General features: G+C 30.6%; 2 protein-coding genes across 2 annotated transcripts in view; both read right to left on the bottom strand.

The window, feature by feature from the left end:
* Positions 1–1,225: 1,225 nt before the first annotated feature.
* Positions 1,226–3,657, bottom strand: LOC145245950 (uncharacterized). The gene is made up of 2 exons (XM_080107709.1): positions 3,503–3,657; positions 1,226–2,272 (listed from the first exon to the last, which is right to left on the bottom strand). Exon 2 carries the CDS (start codon positions 2,176–2,178, stop codon positions 1,420–1,422), a length of 759 nt encoding a protein of 252 aa, XP_079963835.1. The 5' UTR covers positions 2,179–2,272; positions 3,503–3,657; the 3' UTR covers positions 1,226–1,419.
* A 1,724-nt stretch (positions 3,658–5,381) lies between these two features.
* LOC145245949 (uncharacterized) overlaps positions 5,382–26,679 on the bottom strand; it is a 59,212-nt gene continuing 37,914 nt past the window's right edge. Inside the window, exons 14-22 of the mRNA XM_080107708.1 lie at positions 25,743–26,008; positions 24,695–24,885; positions 22,085–22,271; positions 17,583–18,161; positions 16,091–16,147; positions 8,713–8,769; positions 8,438–8,479; positions 6,507–6,557; positions 5,382–5,422 (exon numbers count right to left, since the gene is read on the bottom strand). Of these exons, the coding sequence (XP_079963834.1) occupies positions 5,397–5,422; positions 6,507–6,557; positions 8,438–8,479; positions 8,713–8,769; positions 16,091–16,147; positions 17,583–18,161; positions 22,085–22,271; positions 24,695–24,885; positions 25,743–26,008 (1,456 nt within the window). The 3' untranslated portion in view covers positions 5,382–5,396. The remainder of the gene's footprint in view (positions 5,423–6,506; positions 6,558–8,437; positions 8,480–8,712; positions 8,770–16,090; positions 16,148–17,582; positions 18,162–22,084; positions 22,272–24,694; positions 24,886–25,742; positions 26,009–26,679) is intronic.

Here is a 26,679-nt window from a genome sequence, read left to right as displayed (position 1 = left end):
ATCTTTTTTAAAACAACAGTAAACAAGTAGAAATTTTTAAAAAAAATAGTGTATGGTGTAGTATGTTTTAAAACAATATCTCCTGCAAGAACGGTCATAAAATGTGTTTTAAATCGATATTTATTCAATAATGGACGAGTTTTCCGGGCACCACTAAAAACTGACTTTAAAAGGATTTTAAACACAAATAAATTTATTCAGGTATGTAGCAGAATCTTGCCTTTGGTAGCATTTATTTGTTGAGTATTTGTTTATAATTTCTTTTCTTTTTCTGTTAATTACAGTAATAAATGTCCCAAACCAATTCTTCTTTTTGAGGTAGTGTATAAGTTTAAATGTAGACATAATTTCCTTTTTAATTAAGAAAATCTTCAGAATTTTTTCTCTTTATATATCTTATCCAAGATTTTGATGAACTCAATGGAGATTTTCATCTATATTTTCACTTGCTTCCAAAGAGAAGTGCCGTACACTTTGATTATTTCAAAAGAAGGAGTCGATAGGAGACACAACCAATGTACAGCTGGCGCCAACGAAAAAAAACCTCCCAGAGGCCTTAAAACCTTTTAATAATCAAGTGAACTCCTTCAGGTGAAGGCATGTAGTCATTCAGTGAATAGCTGCTAAATGTTTGCAAAAGTTATTTCTCGATTAATGACCAATAAATAAAAGAAATTAAAGGCTGCGAAATCAATGTTAAATCTGTAAATGAGATTTATCACCCATTCTGTGGCCCTTCTCAGTCTTATGTTGTATTTAAATAACTTTAATAAAAAAGACAGCAACAATTTGTGCTTATTTCATTTTTTATTGTAAAAAAAATGGAAAGAATCGGTTTTGAATCGAAAATTAGATTATAATTTTTACGATTCCGATACCGATACCCCAAAAGTTCCAATTTTTCCGATTCGCGATTCCGATTCCGATTAATTGTCCCAACCCTAATAATAAATGCATTGTAGTAACTCAGAAAAGGAAATATCAAGGTAACATAATGAATCTTTAATAAACAAAGAAAAATGGAATAGTAAAAATGAAGAACAATTAAAAGGAAAGAAAAATAATGTTGGTGCGAAGTGAGAAGTAAAATAAACAAAGGAAACGGTGAATTTGTCTTTGATGAAAAAAGGTACCTATTACAAAACATGACAGTCATGTCAAGACATATGAAGCAAAGAAAAAAATAAGCACATTAAGATCGGAAATAAAAAAACAACAACACATATTAAATCATGCTGATTTTTATTAAAGATTCACACAAGATTTGAAAAATCGATGGTGAAACCAATGAAAAGTAATATAATAACATTGTGCAAATCTGTTACGCTTCAAACAAAATTTGAAAATAGAGAATAAAATTCAAATGTTTATAACAAACACGTTTTATATCAATTTCTTGAGTAGATTCATCCTCTTGAATCATTGTGCTTCTTTACTAAACTCTGTTATAATAATACCCGCCATCTTTACCATGTTCCTTTCAGTGTCTATGGCCGTATGTTCTTGTTTTGTAGTATCTATGAGAACCATATTTGTATTTATGATGGTGTCCATTGTACTTACCAAAATAGTGCTTAGGCCAGTGATTTCCGTATCCATATTTAGCATAAGGATATCCGTATTTACCGGATTTGTAACGGTAAAATCTCTTTCCATATCTTTTACGATAATGCTTGTGGGGTCCGTAAGGGTAAAATCTCTTTCCATATCTTTTACGATAATGCTTGTGTAGTCCGTGAGGGTATAATTTCCTTCCATATCTTTTACGATAATGCTTGTGGGGTCCGTAATGGTAATATCTCTTTCCATATCTTTTACGATAATGCTTGTGTAGTCCGTAAGGGTAAAATCTCTTTCCATATCTTTTACGATAATGCTTGTGGAGTCCGTAAGGGTATAATTTATTTCTATATCCTTGAACATGATGCTTGTGTAGTCCGTGAGGGTATAATTTCCTTCCATATCTTTTACGATAATGCTTGTGGGGTCCGTAATGGTAATATCTCTTTCCATATCTTTTACGATAATGCTTGTGTAGTCCGTAAGGGTAAAATCTCTTTCCATATCTTTTACGATAATGCTTGTGGAGTCCGTAAGGGTATAATTTATTTCTATATCCTTGAACATGATGCTTGTGTAGTCCGTAATGGTAATATCTCTTTCCATATCTTTTACCATAATGCTTGTGTAGTCCGTAATGGTAAATTTTCTTTCTATATTTTATACCATGATGCGTTTTGTGTCCATACGTGTACATTTTTCCATATTTATACTGAAAGAAGAAAAACGAGAATAAGTCAATAATACAATATTATTGAGATTGTATTGACAAAAATATCAAAGTGCAATAAAATATGTAAGAGACTGTTTATTTGATATTACATCTACATACACTTTGAATCTGGATATGATAGGTATCCTCACGACTACCTCTGGCAGGCTGTTTCACGAGGCAGAAACACAGAGAACCTCTTCAGACGAATGAGACGATGGTGCACCTTCTGCAAGTGCACCTAGAAAGCATGATTAGACGATGAGACAAAAAACTACTCAAAAAGTAGATTTAATTTCCTGTTGTTGATGATTACAAGGGTAGAAAAGGCATTCATGAATTTATTGTTGCTCATCATTCAAAACTCCATTCACGCTGTTTCTCAAAGTGTTTGATATATTGCCGTAGCTTTCTTTGCAGTTATACAAACGGTAGGTTGCAGTTTCTTTCTGTCCGAGCAGTGTCCGTAACGGGCGACTGTCCTGACCATTATGCCCAAAGGAAATCTTCTGCTCACCACAACGAGATACGAAACCAGAGACAAAATTATTTTTATTGCTTTCGTAATATATCAGTCAACTGCTTTCCAGTACCTCACATTCCTCTGATCGAGGGACTGAAGTGGGTTCTCGACCTTGGCCAAGGATCTACAGACTAACGGAGGGAAAGAGGCGCCTTAGTTTTCCCTTGACAGTAGTGCTGTCCCGACACTCTATACAGTGCCTAGTATTTCCAAATGGTCACCCATCTGGTACAGGCCAGGCTCATTGTTGATCGGTGATATGGCGAGAACTGGTGTGTCAGTGTGATTACGCATCGAAGATAGACACGTTCAACTTTCTGGTAAACAGAATGTTTAAAAATGTAATAAATCTAAAACTTATTTCAAGCGTCTACTTTTAAATAGTTTACACAAGAGAAAATAATTGTGTTTAATGATTGAATTTATCAATTCATTAAATGTTTTATTTTATTCCATGTATCACTACCTTTTCAGCCTATTATGAATAGATTTAACACTTTATGTTTTAATGCGTTTTCATCTTTGATTGTAAACCAACTTAACATGTTTATAATAAATATTAATAAAAAAAATAATTGCAATAAAATGGTAGAGGTATAGCAGCAATAAGACACATTTACATTAAGGAATGATGATGCCGAATGAAACACATGAAGATATTTAGAAATATTTGAGAAAATACTTATATGGCATGAAAAGAAACTCACGTGTTTATAATACCTAGGGTAATAACCACATGCTTTACAACACCAATTTTCTGAAACAAAATTGTTCAAGTTAAAAATTATTCCATTAAAATTATTCACTTTAAACATTATTAAATGTAAATAGTGTCCATTTTTACATTTCTTTATTAAACATAGCTTAATTAAAATACTGTTCAATTTGAACAGTGTGCATTAAAAAATTATTAACTTTTCTTCAAGTTAAATATTTTTCAATAAAAATATTTTTTAATTTAAATATTGTTTAATATAAATATTATTCATTTTATAAACTATATTGCTCAATAATTGTTTAATAAAAAGTTCACTGTGAATATGGTTTGATTAAAATACTGTTCAATTTGAATATTGTTTAATTAACATTTTCTAATTCAAATATTTTTCAATTTAATATTTTTAATTTCAATATTTTAAATTTAAATTTGGTTTGAATCATATTGTTTAAGTCAAATATTATTTACTTTAATATTTTTCAATCTAAATATTGTTTAATTTTAATATTGTACAATTTAAACTTGTTTAATTTAAATATTTTTATTTTTATAGGATTTATCTTACATATTGTTCAATTTAAATATTGTCAATTTAAATATTATCAATTTAAATATTGTACAATTTAAATATTGTTTAATTTAAATATTGTTCAATTTAAATACTGTTTAATTTAAATATGTTTAATTTTAATGTTATTTAATTTTAATATTGTTCAGCTTAAATATATATAATTCAAATATTCTTTAATTTACATATTGTTAAATTTTAATATTGTTCAATTTAATATTATCAAAATTAAATACTGTTCAATCTAAATATTGTTAAATTGAAATATTTTTCAATTTAAATATTCATTTATTTATTTTTTTATTTAAAAATGTTTAATTAACAATATTTTCCAATTTAAATATAGATTCATTTAATATTTTTCAATCCAAAAATGTTCAATAACTTAAAGTGCTTGGTTTAAATATCACCCTATTGTTGTTTTCTTAAATCAAGCAAAAAAGAGTTTCATTAATGTTTTTTTGTAGACCGATCCATTTAGTTTCCTTTTATATCTACTCAAGGTCTACAACAACCTTTCGTTTCGTTTTTTAACTCTGTTTTCAACTATGCCAACAACATTTCTATATTTATCGATTCCTCAACCCGCTTATCCTGAACCATTTGGCTTGAACTTTTCAGATTAATAGGCAGAAGGGATTCTGTAAAAAGAAAAACAAAAGATAATCGTAATTAGCAAAATGGAATATTATTAACAATCGACAAAAGAATTTTGTTTCACCTTAAATTCAATGAGAAAATTCAAGACACAACATGTATTAAAACCAAGCAAATGTAAAATAGTAGCAATGATTCAAATCTTACTTGAAACAACATTAATGTTATCACAAACTTGAAGTCATAGAGTTGAACAAATAAATGACCATAGTTATATGAAAATTAAATATTGTTATCAATTCTGTGATAGAAGTTGAAAATAGAGACAACACCATTTTTTATCATTTGTTTGGACATTTTGGAAATTAATATAACTAAGACAATCGTTTGGATTTGAGATTCGGCAAGTATTAGAAAACATTATTTTTTTAATAAAATTTTGAAAAGAATGTTTACCATATTTGTTTCAGTTTTCAAAACAAAATATAAAACTTAATTTTATATGTTATGATTTTTATAAAATTTGTAAACGTAGCTATCAATAATGATAAAAAACAGATAATAAAAAACAGAAATAAACATATAAAAAAAATATACAGAGATAATAATGGTGCCGAGAAAATGTTCTTTTCCCCCACATCATTCAATTTTCCTTCTAAGATTAAACCATGCAGAAATTGTATACGGTAAGATATATAATCCAAATTTACAAAATTATTTATCTTACCTTACTCGTAAAGTAATCTGAAAAAAAATTGTTTAAAATAATATTAGTTATATAGCTAATTAGTAAGGCTTTTATATTATTTAATTGATAATAGAGAACAATAAGGTTTATCCATCTAATAAACATTGGTGTATGTGTGTCCACCTCACTTTAATAATCATAGATGCAAGTTTATTTTTATGAGCAAATGAAAGGAAGGTTAATCTACATCTTAATAATAACTGATAATAAGAGATAGATATAGAAAGCGGGGGAGCAGATTAATTTATTTTAAAGTAAAGCTTATCTCGCATATTTTCTTTTGTAAAACTTTAATCGCATGTTTATGCAAAGTTTATCTTGTATATATTTTGGAGATGGTTTTTACGTCTACAGTTTCTGGTTTTATAGTAAGATCTATCTCTGTGTGACAATAGTAGGAAATCATTTGCTATTATTAAAAATAAAATCACTTACTAACCCCTCTCCCCCGGCAATGGCGGATAGCCCTGTTAGTTCTAAGTTGTCGAATACATGAGTTTTGTTCCTTGGGTTTAGTAACTGCTTAAATGATGTTTCGTTCAATAAGAAAGTTTATTATTATTATTATTAAATTTGGGAATAGATCAGGTAATGAAATTGTTCAATATTCTGAATAGTTTTAACAAAATGACAACCTTTGTATTAAATATACAAGGGAAGTAACTGATAAAAATCTGAAATAAGTTTACACGCTTTCAGTGTTTTACTGTTGTTAATAATAGATTTCACTTTTTGCCAGACTTGTCCTCCATGTTTTAATCATAAATGCTATATTGCCGTTTAAGGGTAAATACAGCGAAACTCATTTTAATAAACGAATAATGTTTCAACCCAAAATTTCTCATCATATAAACTCACTAAATATTTAAAGTGCACCATAAATATTTATCGATTTGATACGATGGGCAGTTTGAGTTGAGTAACATTTTTATTTTAATGGATCGTGGAATTTAAACTGACTCTGGAGCCGGTCATCATTTTGGTTTTCAGTTGACTTCCCACTTCTATTTGCTAAATGAATACAAATTCGTTTTTGTGCAACTTAATTCGAAGTAATGTTATTCATTATTTAAGACTTACATTTATTTTGGCACCGCCTCTTATTACAACGCTCACAAAATGGAGTTGGTTCTATAAAATAGAATAAAATAAGAATTAGCGATAATATTTTCATTGGCAAATTAATGTTTCCATTGTTGATAGTCATTACTTTAATTTATTAGCACGCATACACATGCACGCACACACGCGCACACACATGCACACGCACACACGGACACACGCACACACGCACACACACGTATATATATATTACAAACATGCAATGCATATATATTAAATGTCGCATATATATCTATGTATATAGCATCAGTAACCTTACATTTAATTTGAGCAACAACAAGATACAGGTTTCACTTTGATCATTTAAAATATTTTCACTTTAAATAATAATATTTTTCATGAATCCACCAACGGTGCTGATTAAAAAGAAGAAAATTCACCAAGAAACATTTCGCCCAACATTCATAATTACGGACACAATACTCATTGTTATAAAGTTTGAATTCTTGTAAGTTTTATATACGTTACAGCTCCAAAAACGAACCAGTTAGTTTTGAAGAATCACTGAAAAAGACAAAAAGTACATCATTTAATATGACAAAATAAAATCGGGTTAGAATAAATATCTACTAGAAGAATACCAATCACTGGAGAGGTTTATGCTGAGTTAATGTTAAGATTTATATTTATTTATTCCAAATTATGTAAATCTATATATTAATAAGATATCGCGTGTGTTATTTTCTGTATCACGTTTACATCCGGGCTGTTTAATTGTTATGTACTTCCATTATTTGTCATAAATAATTTTACCAAGAATTCTTCATAAGTAGTGGTTCCGGTTGGGAGTATAGCTGATGGCACTTAATTAATTAATTTTTTTTTTATAAATTATTTTATCAAGAATTCTTCATAAGTTTTGGTTTCGGTTTCGATTATGGCTGAAGGAACTCAAGTTATATATATATATATATATATATACAGAGAGAGAGAGAGAGAGAAAGAGAGAGAGTGAGAGAGAGAGTGAGAGAAAGAGAGAGAGAGAGAAATTTTATTTCGGCTTCGATTCAAGCTAATGCATCCAAGTCATATGGATATCTTTTCTTTTTTTTTAAATCGCAACTTTATAATATATGAAAATCGATAAAACATTAACTCCATGATAATATATACGACATCTGCAAGAATTATAATATCATATTTGAGCGTACTTTACGACCGGGCTTTGTCGGATGTCGTGTTAGCTTAGATAAATACTTTTGCAATTTTGACAATAATATCAAAGCGTCTCTATTTACATTGAACATCAATATATTACACATGAATGCCTGGACTTTTTCTAAACTTGAACTGTCTTGTCATTGATGCCAACATCAATATATTACATATGAATGAATGCACTGTGGAATTTCCACAAGTCCCGCTAGTCTAACATTAATCCAGTATTATTTTTTATAATATAAGTAATTAATAAATAACTATTGAATATATAATTCACATCATCCTCTGATTTGTAGTAATAAAAAAACTCTCATTTCATTTACATTCAGATTATCTGCCCTTTGTTATTAATATAATTACACTGAAACATTTCAAATTGATGCGCAAAAATGGTTAAATTCACGAATGAAGTTACATCCCAAATATCCACATGGAAATAATGAATAAGTAAAAATATCTTTAAGCAAAATTAGAGATAGGTTAGAGATGCGAAAACATTCTGGTTAAATCTTTGTTTGACAATAATTACCTACTGAGCAGGCATTTAAGAGTGGCTGAAACGTTCTCGTTGGAAAACTAGTGTGAAAGTGTTTCAATTAGATCTTTGAGAGCTATTATCGTATATCAGTGGGTTTTAATAGAATTTTCATTAAACAATATTTTAATCAGAGTTAGACTTTAATTAATTTTTATTTAGATGAATAAAATTAGATTTATACACACCTTACTATATATTTTTAAACAGCATCCTTTCCAGCAAATCTCATATTCTAGAAAAAGAGTATAGACAATATAAGTAGTGTTGCTTTTTTTCGTACTCACAAAAAGTGAAACATTACATGCTAGCAAAATGCTAACGTAAGTAAGAATGATAATTGAAAGTAAATGATTAGTTATCTATTTCGTTTACGACAGAACGTACGATTTAACTCAGCAACATTTAATATTGTAATGATAAAAAGAATAATAAAATATGTTAAAAATACAATTGAATTATACTTACTTCCTTTGCAATCTTTATTAGTTTTACAAGGTGCGAAATAGATACAGGATTTACAAACTGGAAAAAATAAATTTATTTAATTTTATTTGTTTCTTGTTGCATATTGTAAGAAATATAAATCAATATATATATATATATATATATATATATATATACATATATATATATATGTATATATATATATACATATATATATATATATATATATATATATATATATATATATATATATATATATATATATATAACAGACCGAGATTAAAGATTAACGTAAAAAAAAAAAACTGCACAAAATTCTGAGGATGGAGTTTGACTTCGAAATATATAAATTATAGATTTCAAACAAAAAAATGTTTTTATATTTTCGTAATATTGCGTTGCGGTTTGACTTTCAAATGTATCTTATGCGCATTTTATTTTATTGAAATTAAATCAACGCTTATATCACGGAACTCACATCCCTGATGTTTATATCGTGTAGCCAACACATCGTACCGACATTTCAAAATACCACCGCTGGGTGACAACTAATGGACTTTTAATAAATGATTTTTATTTTCTCCAATTTAACAACATGGCAAAAAAAGAAGAAAAAAGAAAGAAAAAAAGAGGAAAAATGCACCAAATTCTGAGGATGGAGTTTGACTCAGAAATATATAAATTATATACAGTAAAATTCCTTTAATTTGAACTTCGTCTAAAGTTGGACTTCCTCTCATTTGGACTTCCTCTCTTTTGGACTTCTTCTAAACCTGGAATTTCTCTCAACTTGAACTGTCTCGCCATTGAAGTTGCATTAGCATATTTGATGCGGAGTTGCAGTAAAACTGTTTACATGGTTTAGTCAGATATTGCGCAGAGATGTTAATATTGGTACTATGTAATTAATGTAGATTAGCTATTAATAATTAATTTACACTAACTGTATTTTTTTCAGATTGATATACTTAAAATAGTGTAAACTGCCCATCACAATGGCTTGCAACTCTAAAAGAAAACAAGTGACATTGACTTTACTCGAAAAACGTCAAATTATAGAAAAATTAGATGCTGGGGTTGAAAATAGCGTTATATTGAGAGATTATAAGATTGGAAGAAGTACACTGTTTTGCATCAAAAAGAAAAAGGAGGAAATATTGAAGGCTGCTCCTTTCTCTTCAAATAAAAGACACGTCAAAAGAAGGACTCTTCGCAGACCAAAGCAAGTTGAATTCGAACGAATATTGCATGAGTGGTTTGTAGCAAAACGGAATGAAGGTGTAGCAATACCTGAGCTCATTTTAATTGCTAAAGCAAAATATCTTAAGGAAGAGTTGAATATCGCAGAAGATATGAAATTCAGTGAAGGCTGACTTAGGAGCTTTAAGAGTAGACATGGTATAAGACAATTAACAATGTAAGACGAACAACGGTCTGCTGATACACATGCAGCATCAAATTATTGTGACAAATTCAAGACGATAATTGCCGATTATGGTTTAACATCAGAGGATGTTTACAACGCTGATGAAAGTGGTGTAAATTGGAAGTGCTTACCTACAAAAACATTAGCCAGATCCGACGAGCAGAAAATAAAAGGATTCAAATTAAATAAAGAAAGACTAACAGTGATGGTATGCGCTAATGCTTCTGGAACTCATAAACTTAAGCTTTTTGTTATCGGCAAGTCAGTGTCCCCGAGCATTGAAAAGAAGTTTCGCCTTTGCCAGTATCCTATTATTCTTCACAAAATGGATGGATGAATCAAGAGTTGTTTAAAAAATGTTTTTTGCAAGAATTTGTGCCAGTTGTTCAGAGGTGTTTTCTTGAATTAGGTAAACCTGATTCAAAGTGCTTGCTTCTGTTGGACAATTGTAGAGCACATCCTCCCGAGTCAGAACTAGTGTCATCTTGCGGAAATATTTTTGTGTGCTACTTACCACCTAATGTGGCTTCTCTCATCCAACCTATGGATCAAGAGATTATTTGGAACTTAAAATGTTTCTACAGAAATGATTTCATGATGAATATGATAAATAGTGCCGTGAGTATAAGCGATTTTCAGCGCCATTTTACAATCAAAGATGCCATATTTTCTCTCGCAAGTACATGGAATCAAGTTGGAGCAAGCACATTAACAAAAGCATGAGGTAAATTATGCCCAGCGCCAAAGGCCTCTGAACTGAAAGAATCAGAGAATACATCTGGTCTAGAAAAAATTCTTGAAACCAAACGGTTACCGACCAACCACTCTGTTCCTAAATCACTTAATGCAAATGATGTTGAAATGTGGGTGCAACAAGAAGAGGAAGCTACTGATCAATATCCTGAAGGCAGTAATGGTGATGAAAATAGCGACAGCTCCCATTCTCTTGACCCTAATGTAAATAACCAAGAACACTCTGATGAAGCAATATCATGGGATGATGCAGGAAAGTCTATGGAGACGGTTATAAAATTTCTAGAAAAATGTCCATTCTTTAGTGATAACTGTGTTTTGCAAGCAATGTCACTCCGAAGAGATATAATCATAAAGAAGCTACGGAACCAAGTAATTGTAGATTTTCGTGATCGATTACGGAATACAATGGCAGCGCCCGAGAGCTCAATCGATGAAAATAGAAAATGCAATGAGACTCATTCAATGAATAAATAAAAAAAAACTTTATTTTACATAAATGTATGATTTCTGTAGATGATAACTTAGGTAATAAATACCTAACAAGTAAGAGTAGATTTAATATATTTTCAATGTTTTTGTTCCTGGTAATAATGTTTAACAATTCTTACTTGCAATATATCGTAAACTCAACTTAATATATATTTGAAGTATCATATAGCAATGAATTTCATTTACTAATTCTTAATTCTTAGAAAATTAAACTTAACTGCAGCACATTTTTTATCACGAAACTTGAACAGCATCCTTTAATTTGAACGAAGCGGATGTTCAAATTATAGGAGTTATACTGTATTTAAAGCAAATAAATATTTGTCCATTTTCGTAATATTACGTTGTGATTTGGCTTTCAAATGTATCTTATACGTATTTTATTTAAATATTTATTGATTTTAAACTATCACTAAAACTATCTAAAGTGTGTTTTTACGTTTGAGAAAATATCTGCACATTTAAGGTATTTTTACGCTAATCGGAAAAAATAACTACTTTGTAGTTAAATATTAAGAGATTTATAAATAATCGAAATCAGAATTGTTGATTGTACTAGAATCGGGAATTTCATAAGGAATCGATAATTGTATCGAAATCGGGAAAAAATATTGGAATATATATATATATATATATATATATATATATATATATATATATATATACATATATATATATATATACTGTGCTATAAGAGAAATAACACTATTAATTGTGACAGGACATATATATATATATATATATACATATACATATATATATATATATATATATATATATATATATATATATATATATATATATATATATATATAGAATTGTATGTAATATACTGAGTTCGTGTCATCCAATAATCCCTTAATGCAAGGTTGTTATGGCCATATTATAAAGGTAGAAATAAAAAATAAAACATTCTTTTAAAAATTAATTATGTGAAATATAGAAATAGAGAAATCTAATTTAGGAATTCAACGAATGGGATATAATAAGAAATTTGTTTTGTAATGACTAAGGGTTTTTGTGGAAAGTTCCTATGACTTTGTTTTTAAATAAGAATACGAAAATTAGGTGATACATTAACATTTAAATAGGCTTTTCACGGAGGTTACCTCCAGAGTGTATGTTTTTCACATGCTTATTTTTTCGTTAAGGGAATTTTTCTTTTTCTTTTTTCTTTTCCTTTAAACAATGTTCTATTGTCCAGAGTGTTTTTATTCATAATGTCTGAAGAAATGCTGGTTTTTGTGAAAATTTTCAAACGCCATAATGTTTGAAATTGTCGATCTGGCATGGAAACAATTGTAACGTAAAATGAAATACATCTCTTGTTACTATCAACACCTTTTTTTAAGTCTTAATTTTGCTTATACAGTATATATATTTACATATATATATATATATATATATATATATATATATATATATATATATATATATATAAAGAGAGAAAGAGCGAAGTGGGGAGTGATAAAAACAGCTATTAAAAACGGAGAAAGATTAGTTAATCTTAAAATGTGGTTCTAACCAAAAACGTTTTTATCTATCTATCTATCTATCTATACACTTATAAAGTTGAGGTTCTCTTCTCGCTCTAATATTGATATTAAAACACTACTTTTTCTATTCAAAATTTATTAAAACGAACTCTTTAATATCCTCAGTTATGGTTATGCATGGGAGTACATGAATAATTTGCATATTTCTTTGAAAAACAAGCGTTAATTAATTACTTATTCATTTTCATGGTTTCTTATCGGAGGATTGGTTTCATGTGACTATTACGCTGAATTATATTCATGCATAGTTTCCACATTTTGCATAATTTAGTAAAATTTAAGATGAAAATAGTTTCCACATTTTGCATAATTTAGTAAAATTTAAGATGAAAATGTTCTAAACCATGAAAATATTCTCTCTTTCTTTCTCTCTCTCGTTCTTATATATATATATATATATATATATATATATATATATATATATATATATATATATATATATATATATATATACAGCTACGTGATAAGCAGCTGAGGATTCCTGTTTTCTATTTACAAAATTTTAGTTAAGGTTTTCTCTTTTTATTATTATATAGTCAAATTTTGTTTTATAATTTAAATCGAGAAATCGGCTTATGCAAGTGCTAAGTCTATTTTATTTAACAATTTTAATTAAGGCTTTTTTTCTCCTGTCCTTATATAAATGATTTCTCTTTTGTAATTATAAACATTTTAGAAGTTGGATTATGTAGGTGCTAAGTCTGCAATAGGTTAAAGTTAGTTTCTTTTTTTTTGCGGAAATTTAAACTGCATTCTTCACTTTCTTTTTTTTTTACATTTTTTTTATTCAAAGCTTCTTTAGACTATATATATATATATATATATATATATATATATATATATATATATATATATATATATATATATATATATATATATGAAATAAGTGACCTTTTCGATGTGCATGCGAAAAGTCTCGACCAAACTCCTCTCTGAATATTTGATCTTCAGAGTTGAAATTTGATATATAGGGCATTTGGACCAGTAGGACACTTTAAATTTGGTTTTTAGCCGACCAAACTATTGCTACGGGGTTAAAATTGAAAACAAAATAGTTGACCTTGCCAGAGTTAGTCGAATAAAACATTACGACTGTTGTTTCTTTTGCGCATGCATAAAATTAAACATTCATAGTTAAAAATCGCTTAACTTTTAGCCTTTCGTATCAATCCGTTAGTAGTTCAAATGGTAACAACGCTGGAGAGATAATTAACAATTAAGGCTGGAGTGCTGGACGTTCTTGTTTAGATTCTAGTGGCTGGCACCCAATTCATATTTTTTAAAATAATAAGCAATAGTGAATTGGCTCTATAATAATAAATAATTAATCTGTATGATTTAAAATATAGGTACTGGTTCACTTATTGGTCCGCGCTGAAATAATAACGTTATTATTTAAAAATCCGTTCTTAATATGGGGAGGGGAGGGTGTTTTGTAACTATTCTATACTTTAACCTTACAATTGAATAAAAAAACATATCATAACACTTTAATTAAACTTGGAAATACGATTTAAAAAATAGCGCGGATCAGTAAGTGCACTAGCACCAAAATATAATATTTATGCGTCTTTTATGGCTAGGCAACGCCGGGCGGCATGCTTGTCTTACATAATTTTACAAATAATTTAACAATTTACTGTTACACACTAAGCGATTTTGTAATCAACTTATTTAGATGCCTACAATCTTTTCAAACATTATTTAAAAGTTATTTGCACATTTATGTTGATGTAATGGTTCCATAGATTTATTTGTATGCATCTGATGTATCTATTTCTATTTGTATATCAGTTCTAATAAATGTTATTTGTTCAAATTTAGCATGCACATCGTTTCTTCATATATGCTACACATGAATTCATGAGAACATATCTTTTATATTTGTTTCCGTGTGTTTATATTAGCATCAACTGACAGATTTCGTTGATGAAAATAATTTAGATAAAACAGTAATTATAGTACATAAATGACACAGCAACTCAAACAGTAAAGTACATGTAATACTATAAATATCCCTATTAATAGCATATGGATGCTGGGCATAAAAAAAACGTCAAAATAATTACAGTAAATTAATATATTTTTTAGAAAAGTTTATTTTGCTACAGAGAAACTTCAGATATTTCTAAATAAAATGTAGTTTGTTAAAGAAACATATATATATGTGTGTATATATATATATATATATATATATACATATATATATATATATATATATATATATATACATACATACATACATACATATGTGATGTGTGTGTGTGTGTGTGTGTGTGTGTGTGTGTGTGTGTGTGTGTGTGTGTGTGTGTGTGTGTGTGTGTGTGTGTGAGGAAAACCTGGAGGCACACGAACGGAAGAAAAACCGATATGAGACACGGCGTGGAAAAGAGTTAGAGATGCTATATGATTCATTCATATTGAAGTTGGTTGTCTTGGATTTCTAGGACACTCGGTCATCTCATTTCTTATAAAAATAGGAATCATGAGCCGCAATCTGCAAGTTGCCTGTGATCGTCTTAAGAGCACAACTTTATACGCATATAGCTGGATTTAATCAAAAGCGAAAAAACTTCAGCATGAACAAACGTTCGAATTTCTTGTTATCTGTTTTGTTTTTGTTTTTTGGGGTTTTTTTTAAGACTCTGCCCGGTGGCAAAAACTGCTTAGTAGCATCAGGTGTGTCAATACAACCTTGAACGACCGAAACTGTGTTATAATTCTGTGTTATATACTAATCCGATCACCCGCATCCCACAAGTGTATTTTTACGTTTGGAAAATATATGTGCATTTATTATGTGTTTTTACGGTAATCAGGGAAAAAATAATAACTTTATAGTTAAATATTTAGTGATTTATAACGAATCATAATTGGAATCAGGAATTTAGTACGGAAAAGGGTAATTCGGAATCGGGAATATATATATATATATATGGTGACCCAAAAGAACAGAGGACATTCAATTGTTTTTCTGAGCATTTTACAGTCAACGGAGAAAAAAAAATGCCAAATACTTGCATTTTCACCTAAATGCGAGTTTGGAATAATTTTCCCTTTGACCAATTTGGTACCCCCTAAATGGGGGACAGCATATATATTATTTTATTTTGAAAATATAATTAATTTTGAAAATAAAATATTCATATATAAATATACAGATAATACTAACCTGCTGGGCAGCGACATCGAAGCTTGCAATTGAAACAATCTCTTAATCTGTAAATATCTGGGAGAATTCATAAAAGATAATTGCAATAAATATAAAATATATGATAATGGATTTACTTTTTTTTCTTGAAAAATATCAAAATGATTAATACAGTTTTCTGTTTTTAAGCTCATAGGATGTATCTTCGTCCCAGATGCACTTCGTTTACTTTTACACTCTCTTTGCTGGTGTACTATTGTTGTGCCTGTGGAGTTACTACTCAAATTACGTTTACCTTTTTTGGTATAGTACAAACTCGACTTTGCAATCTAGTGGAGAGTAATTTCTGTTGTTTCTTTCAGTCCTTCTTGCATCGCAGAAGTTATGTTCCTAGGTTTTATCGGACTCAATCATCATTTCCATGGAACGCTGTTGTTTTGGATTTGCCAAAAAGAATCGCGTAACAAATTTGTCGTCAGTCGATAAATCTATGAGTTTGAAAACGAAATTAAACATTCTTACTTGTGATTTTATTTAGATTTGGTACTGCTAGCCAGTAAGAGAAAAAAGAACTGGCTTCATTTTTATAAGCATTCTAAGATCATTTTTGATCATCAACCCATCAATTATACCCTGTCACTATGAAGATTGTAATCCATGTTAATAGGCCAGACCAACTTAACGCGTCGAATTCGAATGGATCCATTGGACAATCACAAGAGGTATTAAACATATGTCACATTTAATATTGACTTAACTATTGTAAAAGCATTGGCAAACAGATTTAACAAAAGTGATTAAATTTTAGTTTGATATGATTTTACGTTTAATAGATGATATAAATGTATTGGATTTTGCTTAAATCCTTAAAATCATTTAGTCTTTTACATGGATATTTCATCAAATACTTTTCAAATAATACATTTTATACATATCTTGCCTTATGATGTATTCCAACTGCTCAACAATGTTATAAATCGTCATAAATGATGTACGTATGTAGTATTTATGTTGACTAGCAATAGCATGCATTTCTTTGTGATAGATATTATTTTTAATGTTGACTGCAAACACTCGACAACCTAAGCGTTTTAGACGATTGGCTTGATATATTGTTTTAGCGACATGTTCTGGTTGGCTATAACCGAAAACAATGGCGTACTTGGGCACACAGTTTCTACGATCAGGTATAGCATGAACTAATGAATTTACCATGTGAGCTAATGCTAGATTATATCTGCTTTTTCTAATCGGCGTTCGTTTTATATTAATGAAACGCATAAGATTGATGGTGAAAATCGGATACCATTTGTTGTTGTATGTTTCCAAATTAATAATAGAACATACGCCTTTCGAAAAGCCAATCACATTGATACGTATTTTGCCGTTACTCATAATAAATAAACGAGTGATTTTTATGATTAACTTAAATTTTAATTTAACATGATTTAACAAAACAGAGTTAGACTTTTTAACATGCAAATATTTTACAAATAATACATTTTATACATACCTTGCCTTATGCCATCTTCCAACTGCGCAACCATGTAACGAATGACGATAAATGTTGTGCGTATGTAGTATCTTCGTTTTGGGTTACTAGCAATAGAACTCAAAATTTTTTGTTTACTTATGTTATTGTAAATATTGATTGCACACACTTGACAACCAATTTTTTTTAGACGATTTGCTTGAAGTATAGTTGCAGCGTTATTTACTGATCGGCTATAACCGAGAACAATAGCGTACTTAGGCACACAGCTTTCAGGATCAGCTCCACTTTGAGAAAATGAAGTGAACATGTGAGCCAATGCTAGATCATACCTGGTTTTCTCATTGGGTCTTTGTTTTATCTTAATGAAACGCATAAGATTAATGGTGAAAACCAAATACCATGTGCTGGTGTAAGACCCCAGATGTATAATGAAAGATACATTTTTCGCAAAGCCAATTACACCGATGCGTGTTTTGCGGTCACTAATCTTAAATAAACGGATGATTCTCACGACTGTATTTATCAATAGGTGATAATTGTATCTTATAATGCCCGCTGATAAGTCGATTGCTATAATAATTTCGCCTACTATATCACCTGAAAAACAAAACAATTACATATTAGAAATGAGTGCGACAAGACGAGATAATCAGGATACACGTCAGATACAATAGCAAGTAACAATTAAGTATCTACTGTAAACATACAAATGATGACATCCACAAATGGTTCTTTTCACACCATGAAATCACAACCAGAAATTAACTTATAACAAGCATAAGAAGCAAACATAATAATAGACAACATAATACTGTATACTTTATATATATATATATATATATATATATATATATGAGTGTGTGTGTGTGTCTGTGTGTTTGTGTGAGTACATATATACATATGAGTGTACATATATATTGTATACTTTATATATATGTGTGTGTGTGTGTCTGTGTGTGTAGGGCTCCTTTCCTAGAGACTAACACTTGATCTCTATATGAGATACACAGATATTCGAATATTCCATTAAATCTCCTTTACCACCAAAACACTGAAACAGTAAAGAAGTTAATAATATTAATTCTCATCTCCCAAATTAATCTATTAAATATATTATAGTAAATCTTTCTCATAGTCTCCTGACCTTACTGGATTTCAAGATAAGAATTCACATGGCCAGGTGGAGTATCCAACTTAGTTCTGTTACTATAGAAAACATCACTTGGAGAAGGTGCACCATTTCTCGTATAAGCCACTGTGTGTAAGGCATACTGGGGAGATCTTATTTGGGCTGCGAACACTGTGATTTTTAATATTTAGTCAGGGTTTACTTCTAAGGAAAAAGTACCCTCTTGCCAGGTTGTCCTGACAAACCTCTGTACAGAGGGACCTTAGAGACTCGAGGATAGTGTCCAGTAGGCATTCAAGTTCTCTCTGGTATTGGGACGTGCTTCATTTTACTTCAGTCGAAGTTCTCAGAAATAAAGGAGCCTCAATTTCTGGTGCTGACACTTTATTTCTATTTAAGATGCATATTCGAATATTCCATTAAAGTTTTACTGTACCTTTCAAATACTGAGTTCGTAAAAAAGTTTGAAACATAATTTTCTTCCTAGATTCAGACATTATAGGAAAATAACCGACTACTTCATATGCTAATCTTTTCAACTAACTATTTATAACACTTCCTAATACGTGTTTCCAGAAAGTTTTTATTACTTTCTTCTTCATTCAAAACTTAGAAATATTATTTCTACAAAAGCCAGTTTATTTCTAGAATGACCATTGAATATATGTATTTTACTTTGCAGTCAGGAATTTTTCTGTGTCACGTGACTTCCAAAAAACAACCCTTATATGAGAAGGTGGTAATCATTTTCACTCACACCTTACTTTCTTACTAATCCACTACCAGATTCCGTATATGGATTTATGTATCTCTTCTTCATTCACACACGCACGAACACACACACACACACACACACACACATATATATATATATATTATAATATATATATAATAATAAATAATAATAATTATTATTATTATTATTATATATATACATCCACCCATCCATACATGCATGATGATGATTGCAACGTCTTGTCAGACGAGTGACACTCCCTCCGACATTAAAAATCTAATCTAAATGCCTGAGGGAGTATCTATACAAAGATGATGTTACAGAGTTTTAGCTTTGTACGACAGCTAAGTCTCTCTCTCGGTTCAAAATGTTGAGATCCAGCAACAAGCAAGAGCAAGATAGCCAGCAACAAATTAAACTGCAGACCAGCTTAATGCGGGTACTGGTCTCCCGCTTTATGGTTTTTTAAATCAGAGATTTGCTTCTCCTAGAAAGGTTGCCTTCACCACGGCTTACGGGAGCCCTCTCCACCCCATACATACATACATACATACATACATACATACATACATACATACATACATAAAAACATACATACATAATATAATCATAATTAAAAACTGTAAGCTGCAGATTTACATGCAAAAATTATTTTTGACAGAATACCTCCAGTAAAGAGGGGTGGTGAAATATCCCCTCTTATATAGGCCTAAAGCTTACAACTGCATTTGACTAGTAACTTTCTCTATTAATTACTTTTATATATATATATATATATATATATATATATATATATATATATATAAATAGTATATATATATGTGTGTGTGTGTGTGTGTGTGTGAAGCGGAAAAGAAAAAAGAACAGTATATTAATATGCAGTTCCAAATGCGCGACGATGATTAATAAACAAAGCCGTGAGCGTTCGCTATTTATTTGCTTTCTCAACATTTGATATCTCACATATTTGTCAAATACGAAGAGAACACGCGGATATTTTACTATAAAATATTTGTTCAAGCTAACTTGGACGGACTACAGATGAAAACAATATTTTGTGCTATTTACTTGTTTTTAACAAATTCAACTTCTTTCTAACAAATCTATCCTTTTCAAACTTACGAATAAATTCCTACTGTTTATATATATATATATATATATATATATATATATATATATATATATATATATATATATACATATATATATAGAGAGAGAGAGATAGATAGATAGAGAGATAGATAGATAGATAGATAGATAGATAGATTTCTTAACTAAGGACGAAAGTCCTGCGAAAATTATCAATCTCTAAGTGGAAAAAATGAAAGGAAAAACAATATATTAATATATGTTTCTATCCAACGAAAATTAAAAAAAAAAGCAACAAAAAAAAAACAATGCGGTTAGTTTTCCATATTTGATTACTTTGGGGAAGATGTGGAACATGATCGCCAGATGGAGGGAAAAACCAACGCTCTCTATTGTGCAATTTGCCTCTGCAAAAACATCCTATGAACAAACTCGTCATTGTGAGTATTTCAGGTGATCGGTAATAAGCCAAACCTTTTTACGAATGAGACCGCAATACTTGGCAGTGTGTATCTTTTAGAACTGGGTCGGATTATGGCTTAACTGGATAGAAGAAAACCTAGAGCCCCCACAGCAGGACAGGATTTGTTGGATTGAATTTTGAGGCGAATCTCTACTACAGTGATAACTGCAGATGATATACATTTCTTCTTTGGGAGATTTCTAACATTTCTGATTACTGCCTCGTAGATATAAATTTCTTTGTAAACAAGTACATAATACAGAGTGACCCACTTAACAGTAGCCCAAGCCCTGTAATCTTTCTATTAATGGCCAACTGACACCACAAGACAAAGTGCAATTCTTTTTCAAACAAGATGGCGCTACATGCCACACGTCTCACAGATCACTGCCACGAGATCATGACATGTTTACAGAAGAGAAACCAATAAGCAAAGGATTATGGTCACCACGTTCTTCGGATTTGTCATCATGTGATTGTTATCTTTGGGGGACTTTAAAACAAAAAGTTTATGCAAATAATCTTCATAATCTAGACCAACTAAAGGAGAACATTACCAACACTATCAGGAGAACGACCAGAGAAGATCTACGGGCAGTATCTGCAAACCTTGTTTAATGTGCCCAGAAATGCATAGATGTCAACGAGGAGCACTTCCCGCATCTTTTATAACAGGTTATTTAAACAATAAAAGAATGTTCCTCCTCTCTACTACATTTTCTGGGCTACTTTTAAGTGGACCACTCTTTATATATATGTTTCCTTGTATAATAAGTGCATAGGATATAAGTTTATTTGTATATTAAGTTCATAATATATTTGTTTCCTTGTATAATGAGTACATATGATATAAGTTTTCTTGTATACTAAGTACATATATCCAAGATAGCAAAAGTCTGAATTTATAGAAAAAGCTTGAAAAGTTTTCAATTAAAAAAATTATCATTTTCATTTTGAGATATATTTTTGCAGTACACTTCTTTTTCGCGCAAACCAAATAATGGCTAAGGCATCCACATAAACGCCGTAACATATTTGTAAAATGTTATATTTATTTTCAAACACTTTTGTAGAAAATAAAAACGAAACTGATATTAAATTACCTGATTTGACACATTTGTTTTTAATTTCAACAAATCCACGTTTGCAGACACACTTATACTGAAACTGTAAACGTCTACATTCATAGTTTTTCCCATTACAAGGCTTCAGCGATATCTTCCGCATATTATTTCTAGATACGCAAATGTATTTTGTTTTGCAGTCAGGAGTTGTATAAGTTTGTTTTACCTGTAAATAATATTAAAAAGTGTATAAAACTTTTGGTAAAACTGTAAATGTAAGATTTAATGTAATACATTAATTTATAATGAGTTCTAAATCACAATCTTCTATAAGTCTGAGGTACAGTCGTCAGTATGGACAATACAACGAATGCTATCATCAATTATTTAATAACCGACGGAACGAGAAGTTCTGTTCGAAATTCTGTAGCATGTCGCGTTCGATAAAATTACTCTTGTTCTACAAGGCGCACCTGGAGAAGGTCGGAGATTACATAGATCGACACTTTTTGAGAATAACATCTAAGATGAGAACAGTAGTTCGAGAACCCAAATGCTACAAATGATCTCTCCCTATTTCAAAAGTTCCGAAACATAAAAACACATTTTAGCTGTGTTAAAAGCAGAGAAATTATTGACCTTTTAATCGTAGAGTTTATTACAAGTATGCGGATGAAGGCATGACGCTGTCCTCTACATCTTGATCTAAAGGAGAGCACTTTGAAAGCTGTCGGGTCGTCTTAAACAAGGATTGACCATTTTTTTTTATTGCAAATATTTAAATAAATAAAACATACTCAAGAAATATGAAAAAGAAATGAGAATATAAAATATATATATTTCGAGATCTTGTTGGGATCAAATAAAAGTATAATGAAAAGGGGAGTAATTCTATACTTCTTTGGGCAAAGTCGCCTCCCTTTGTCCGTAATCCTAAACTTCAATTTTTCGCGATTTCTCGAGAGATCAACGACCGGAAGTGGAGACAGTGTAGGGAAAACAGATTGACTTTGCAAATGGCGAGATGAACATCATTCCCGTTCATCCATTTATCATATTTGGACTTCTAATCTTCGTCTATTATGTTTTGAATTGTAGTTACGTGTGTGTGCGTGTTTCTTAATAAACGTATATAGTTATGTAACAGTGAAACGTTTCCTTATTTTTTCATAAGTGTATGTTCTTTCCTCATGAGCTGCTACTTACCAACGTGAAGGCTGGACTGCCTGCAGTAAGATATTTTATGTTATATTGATCTAACGCATCCCACGATATAACAAGTCCCAATATTGTAAGTACTGGTAAGACAATAAAAATGGTTTTAGTTAATATGAAATTCTATGAAAGCAGCTATGTCCTTCCATCTGTTTAATAATTTACCATGGGTCTTCTTCACTATCGACTATAACATGGTCGTCTTCAAATCCAATGGTAACAATTATTTGTCATAAATTATTATTAGCTTTTATTTATCATTTTTAGCTCTCTCATTATAAACTTTATCGTCTAACTGACAGTACAGGGTGAAACGATAAAATTGTCGCCATAAAAAAGACGACATGCATTAATTTCCGTTTGATGAAACCCGGTTTTCTTTTTTGTTGCAGAGCATCTACTAGTTGGCCAGTTTTGTATAAATCCTAAGAGCGATAGTTTGAAAGTGACACAATGTTCAACGAGCAAGATCGGAAATACGCCGTTGTACAACTTACGCTCTCTACCAATCCAAGTTATGACAACAGGACCGTTGCCAGCACCCTCAAAATTCATCGCTGGATTGCCATGAATTTACACAGACATGCCTAGGGTGATTTTAAGTGAGGATCACATCATATCACTTTACATCTTCGAAGTCAGCTTGAAAGTCAACACCAAATTGTACCTGGATGTACTGAAGTGCGGTGATCCTCTGGGGCAATCAGGTGGCCACTGGCAAATCCCTGAATGCGGCAGCAGGACTCGGAGCCCTCCCACAAATAAAAGAAACTCATGCTTGGTCTCAGAAGTTCTATGTCTTTATACCCTGCAATAATTGATCCCCTTCCTACTCCGAACTGCTGGACTACTTCGTTTTGTCATATGTCGATAACATCACCAACGACACCTCCCACAGCACCAAAGCCAGCCTGATGGCTGGCATTCTCCAAGTATTCGCCGATCTCCCGCCGGTGCTTGTGGAAAAGGTAGTTCTAGACCCGTATCGAAGCGGTGATTGAGGTTGAAGGCGGCTACATTGAATAGATGTCAACTCTACTACATAATCAAGTTACCGGAATTGATTTTTCCATAAAAGTTTTAAAATAAAGCTGTAGGGTTGTTTTTTTTTTGAGGGGGGCAAAAATTTTATCTTTCACTATCCACTTTTTATATCATTAACCCTTATCCTGGAGTTGATTATCATTATACACACTATATGAACTCTTCTAAAGGTATAAACATACCTAGATGTACCACTCTAGATAGTTACTCATAGTACGTCATATTGGCAGTTAGTACTACAACTCTCGTTCTGTGTGTATTCCGTCTTGTTGTAAACACAAATATCATATCAGTCTCAGATTATTTCTTAATGACCTTTCCGGGCCACAACAATTATTGGCTTTTATAAGTGGCTACTTATTAGTAAAAACAAATCTATTTGCAACTTACTAGCAAATATATACCATCTTCGAAGCATCCACAAAAAACTGGTCGAACACATCTAATATTACTAAGAATGAATCCATGTTTGCATACACAGCCTTCTTCATGTCCAAAGCATATCGGATGATTTACAGCACAACTTGGTTGACATTGTGAAGCGGCGTATCTGTAAATTTTATTTCCTTTACATTTTTCAACTGCAAAATCCAAAATTGAAAACACAGATTAACTCTCAAATATTTAAAAAAAAATCTGAAAATATTTCCAAAATTTCGACAATCATGCGTGTAATATAAATACAATATACATCTAATTGGAGTCGCTTTTTCGTCATACACCATGCGCTACATGGGGTCCAATTACTACGCCGTTTAGCACTTCAGAAGCCAATAAAGCAACAAACATCAAATTTTATAATTATGTAGATCTAATTTATCTAATACTTATTAATCAAATCCGCTGGCTGTTTTGAACAGAATATTCGCTTGCTGTTCTAATTGCACGTTGCTATTTTTTATTTTATATTTTATATATTGATTAAAGCATTATTATAAAATAGTGCATACTCTTCCAGTGTTTGCGTATAAGCACAATTATTTAAAATTCGAAATACTGCGAAGTTGCTATGTCTTAATTATGGAATAAAACGAACTTGACATGTTCAATAATACTTACAATTAACAAAATAATTAATACCTATAAAATAAGATTCAGGGTTGGATCAAAAGTTCATTTTGGGATTTTTTTAATGTTCCGGGCAAGGCACTAGTGAATATATTATATTCCTTTTCTTTATCAATATATTATTAAATATTTTCATGTAAATTTTATTTTGACAATACACATCCCATTTAGACTAAATTTTCTTAGTGGATTATTTACAAACATAAATTCGTTTCGGTTAGCTAATTCATTATACTTTATAAAACGAGAATTTAACTAAAAAAAGTACTTTAGGTTGATTCTATTATTTCTCTGTTTTTATATCCACCTGAAACATTTGAACACACCTTTTTCACATTGATTTATGAAAATTCTTTCAGTGAACACTTACCGCAACCAGCTTTTTGTCTCCAATTAATGACATGTCCAATATGTTCACAGGAGTTTGCCAATCTTTTGATCGCAGCGCAGTAAACCATTTTCGACATAAAACTAGATGAATATTTACAAACATCCATTTTACAAGCTTTAAATAGTCCGTCCATTACGGCCTTTCCCAAGTCTTTTGCACAAGCTTTAAAAATGCCAGAATACATAAATTTACATTTCTGTACTTGTTTTTCCGTGCAGCGGGTTCTGATCTGATTAACTATGCACCTGTAATAACATAAAAGTCCTCATAAAACTCAGCACAAAAATGTATATCACGTAATTTGTTGTTTTTATTCAATATAACTATTTCAATGATAATGTTAAAAGCGTTTATTTATAGTCAAGTGATAATTACAAAAGATATGAAAGTAACAGTATCTATGCTTATAAATTAAAGGCCACTCATATAATTACCTAATGTTTTATCTGGGAATTAAGTAGCTTAATTAGATATATACAGTTAAAAAAATATATATTAAAGTCAAATTAGTGAACATTTACAAACCACTTTTCCCCCCATTTTTAATAAGAAAAAGGATAAAAAGTTTTCTCTTTAAAGTACACGCGATGATTCAGCATGAAAACTAATTGATGTTTTTTTTTGTTTTTTTACAGGGTGGTCACCACTTATCAAGGTCCGGCAGCCACTCAGGGATAAGGGTTATTGCATGTACAGTACGTTAGTGTTGAGATTTAATAAAGTGTCTACTTAAGGGGGCGGTTTATCAGGAATTTGTTTACGTTGGACTTGAAGATATCCAGGTTGTAGTCAGGTGGGAAATAGGCAGACAGAACAGAGTTCCACAAGCGTGCAGTTCTAAGAAAGAAGCTTTGTTCATAGAATCTACGTTTTGGTTTAGGCACAGATAAAGAGTGGGGGAAATGTTTTGACAGTG

Source organism: Euprymna scolopes, chromosome 23, assembly GCF_053919585.1.
Source record: "Euprymna scolopes isolate OS-2025 chromosome 23, ASM5391958v1, whole genome shotgun sequence".
Taxonomy (NCBI): domain Eukaryota; kingdom Metazoa; phylum Mollusca; class Cephalopoda; order Sepiida; family Sepiolidae; genus Euprymna; species Euprymna scolopes.
This window is presented reverse-complemented; position numbering and strand designations above follow the sequence as displayed.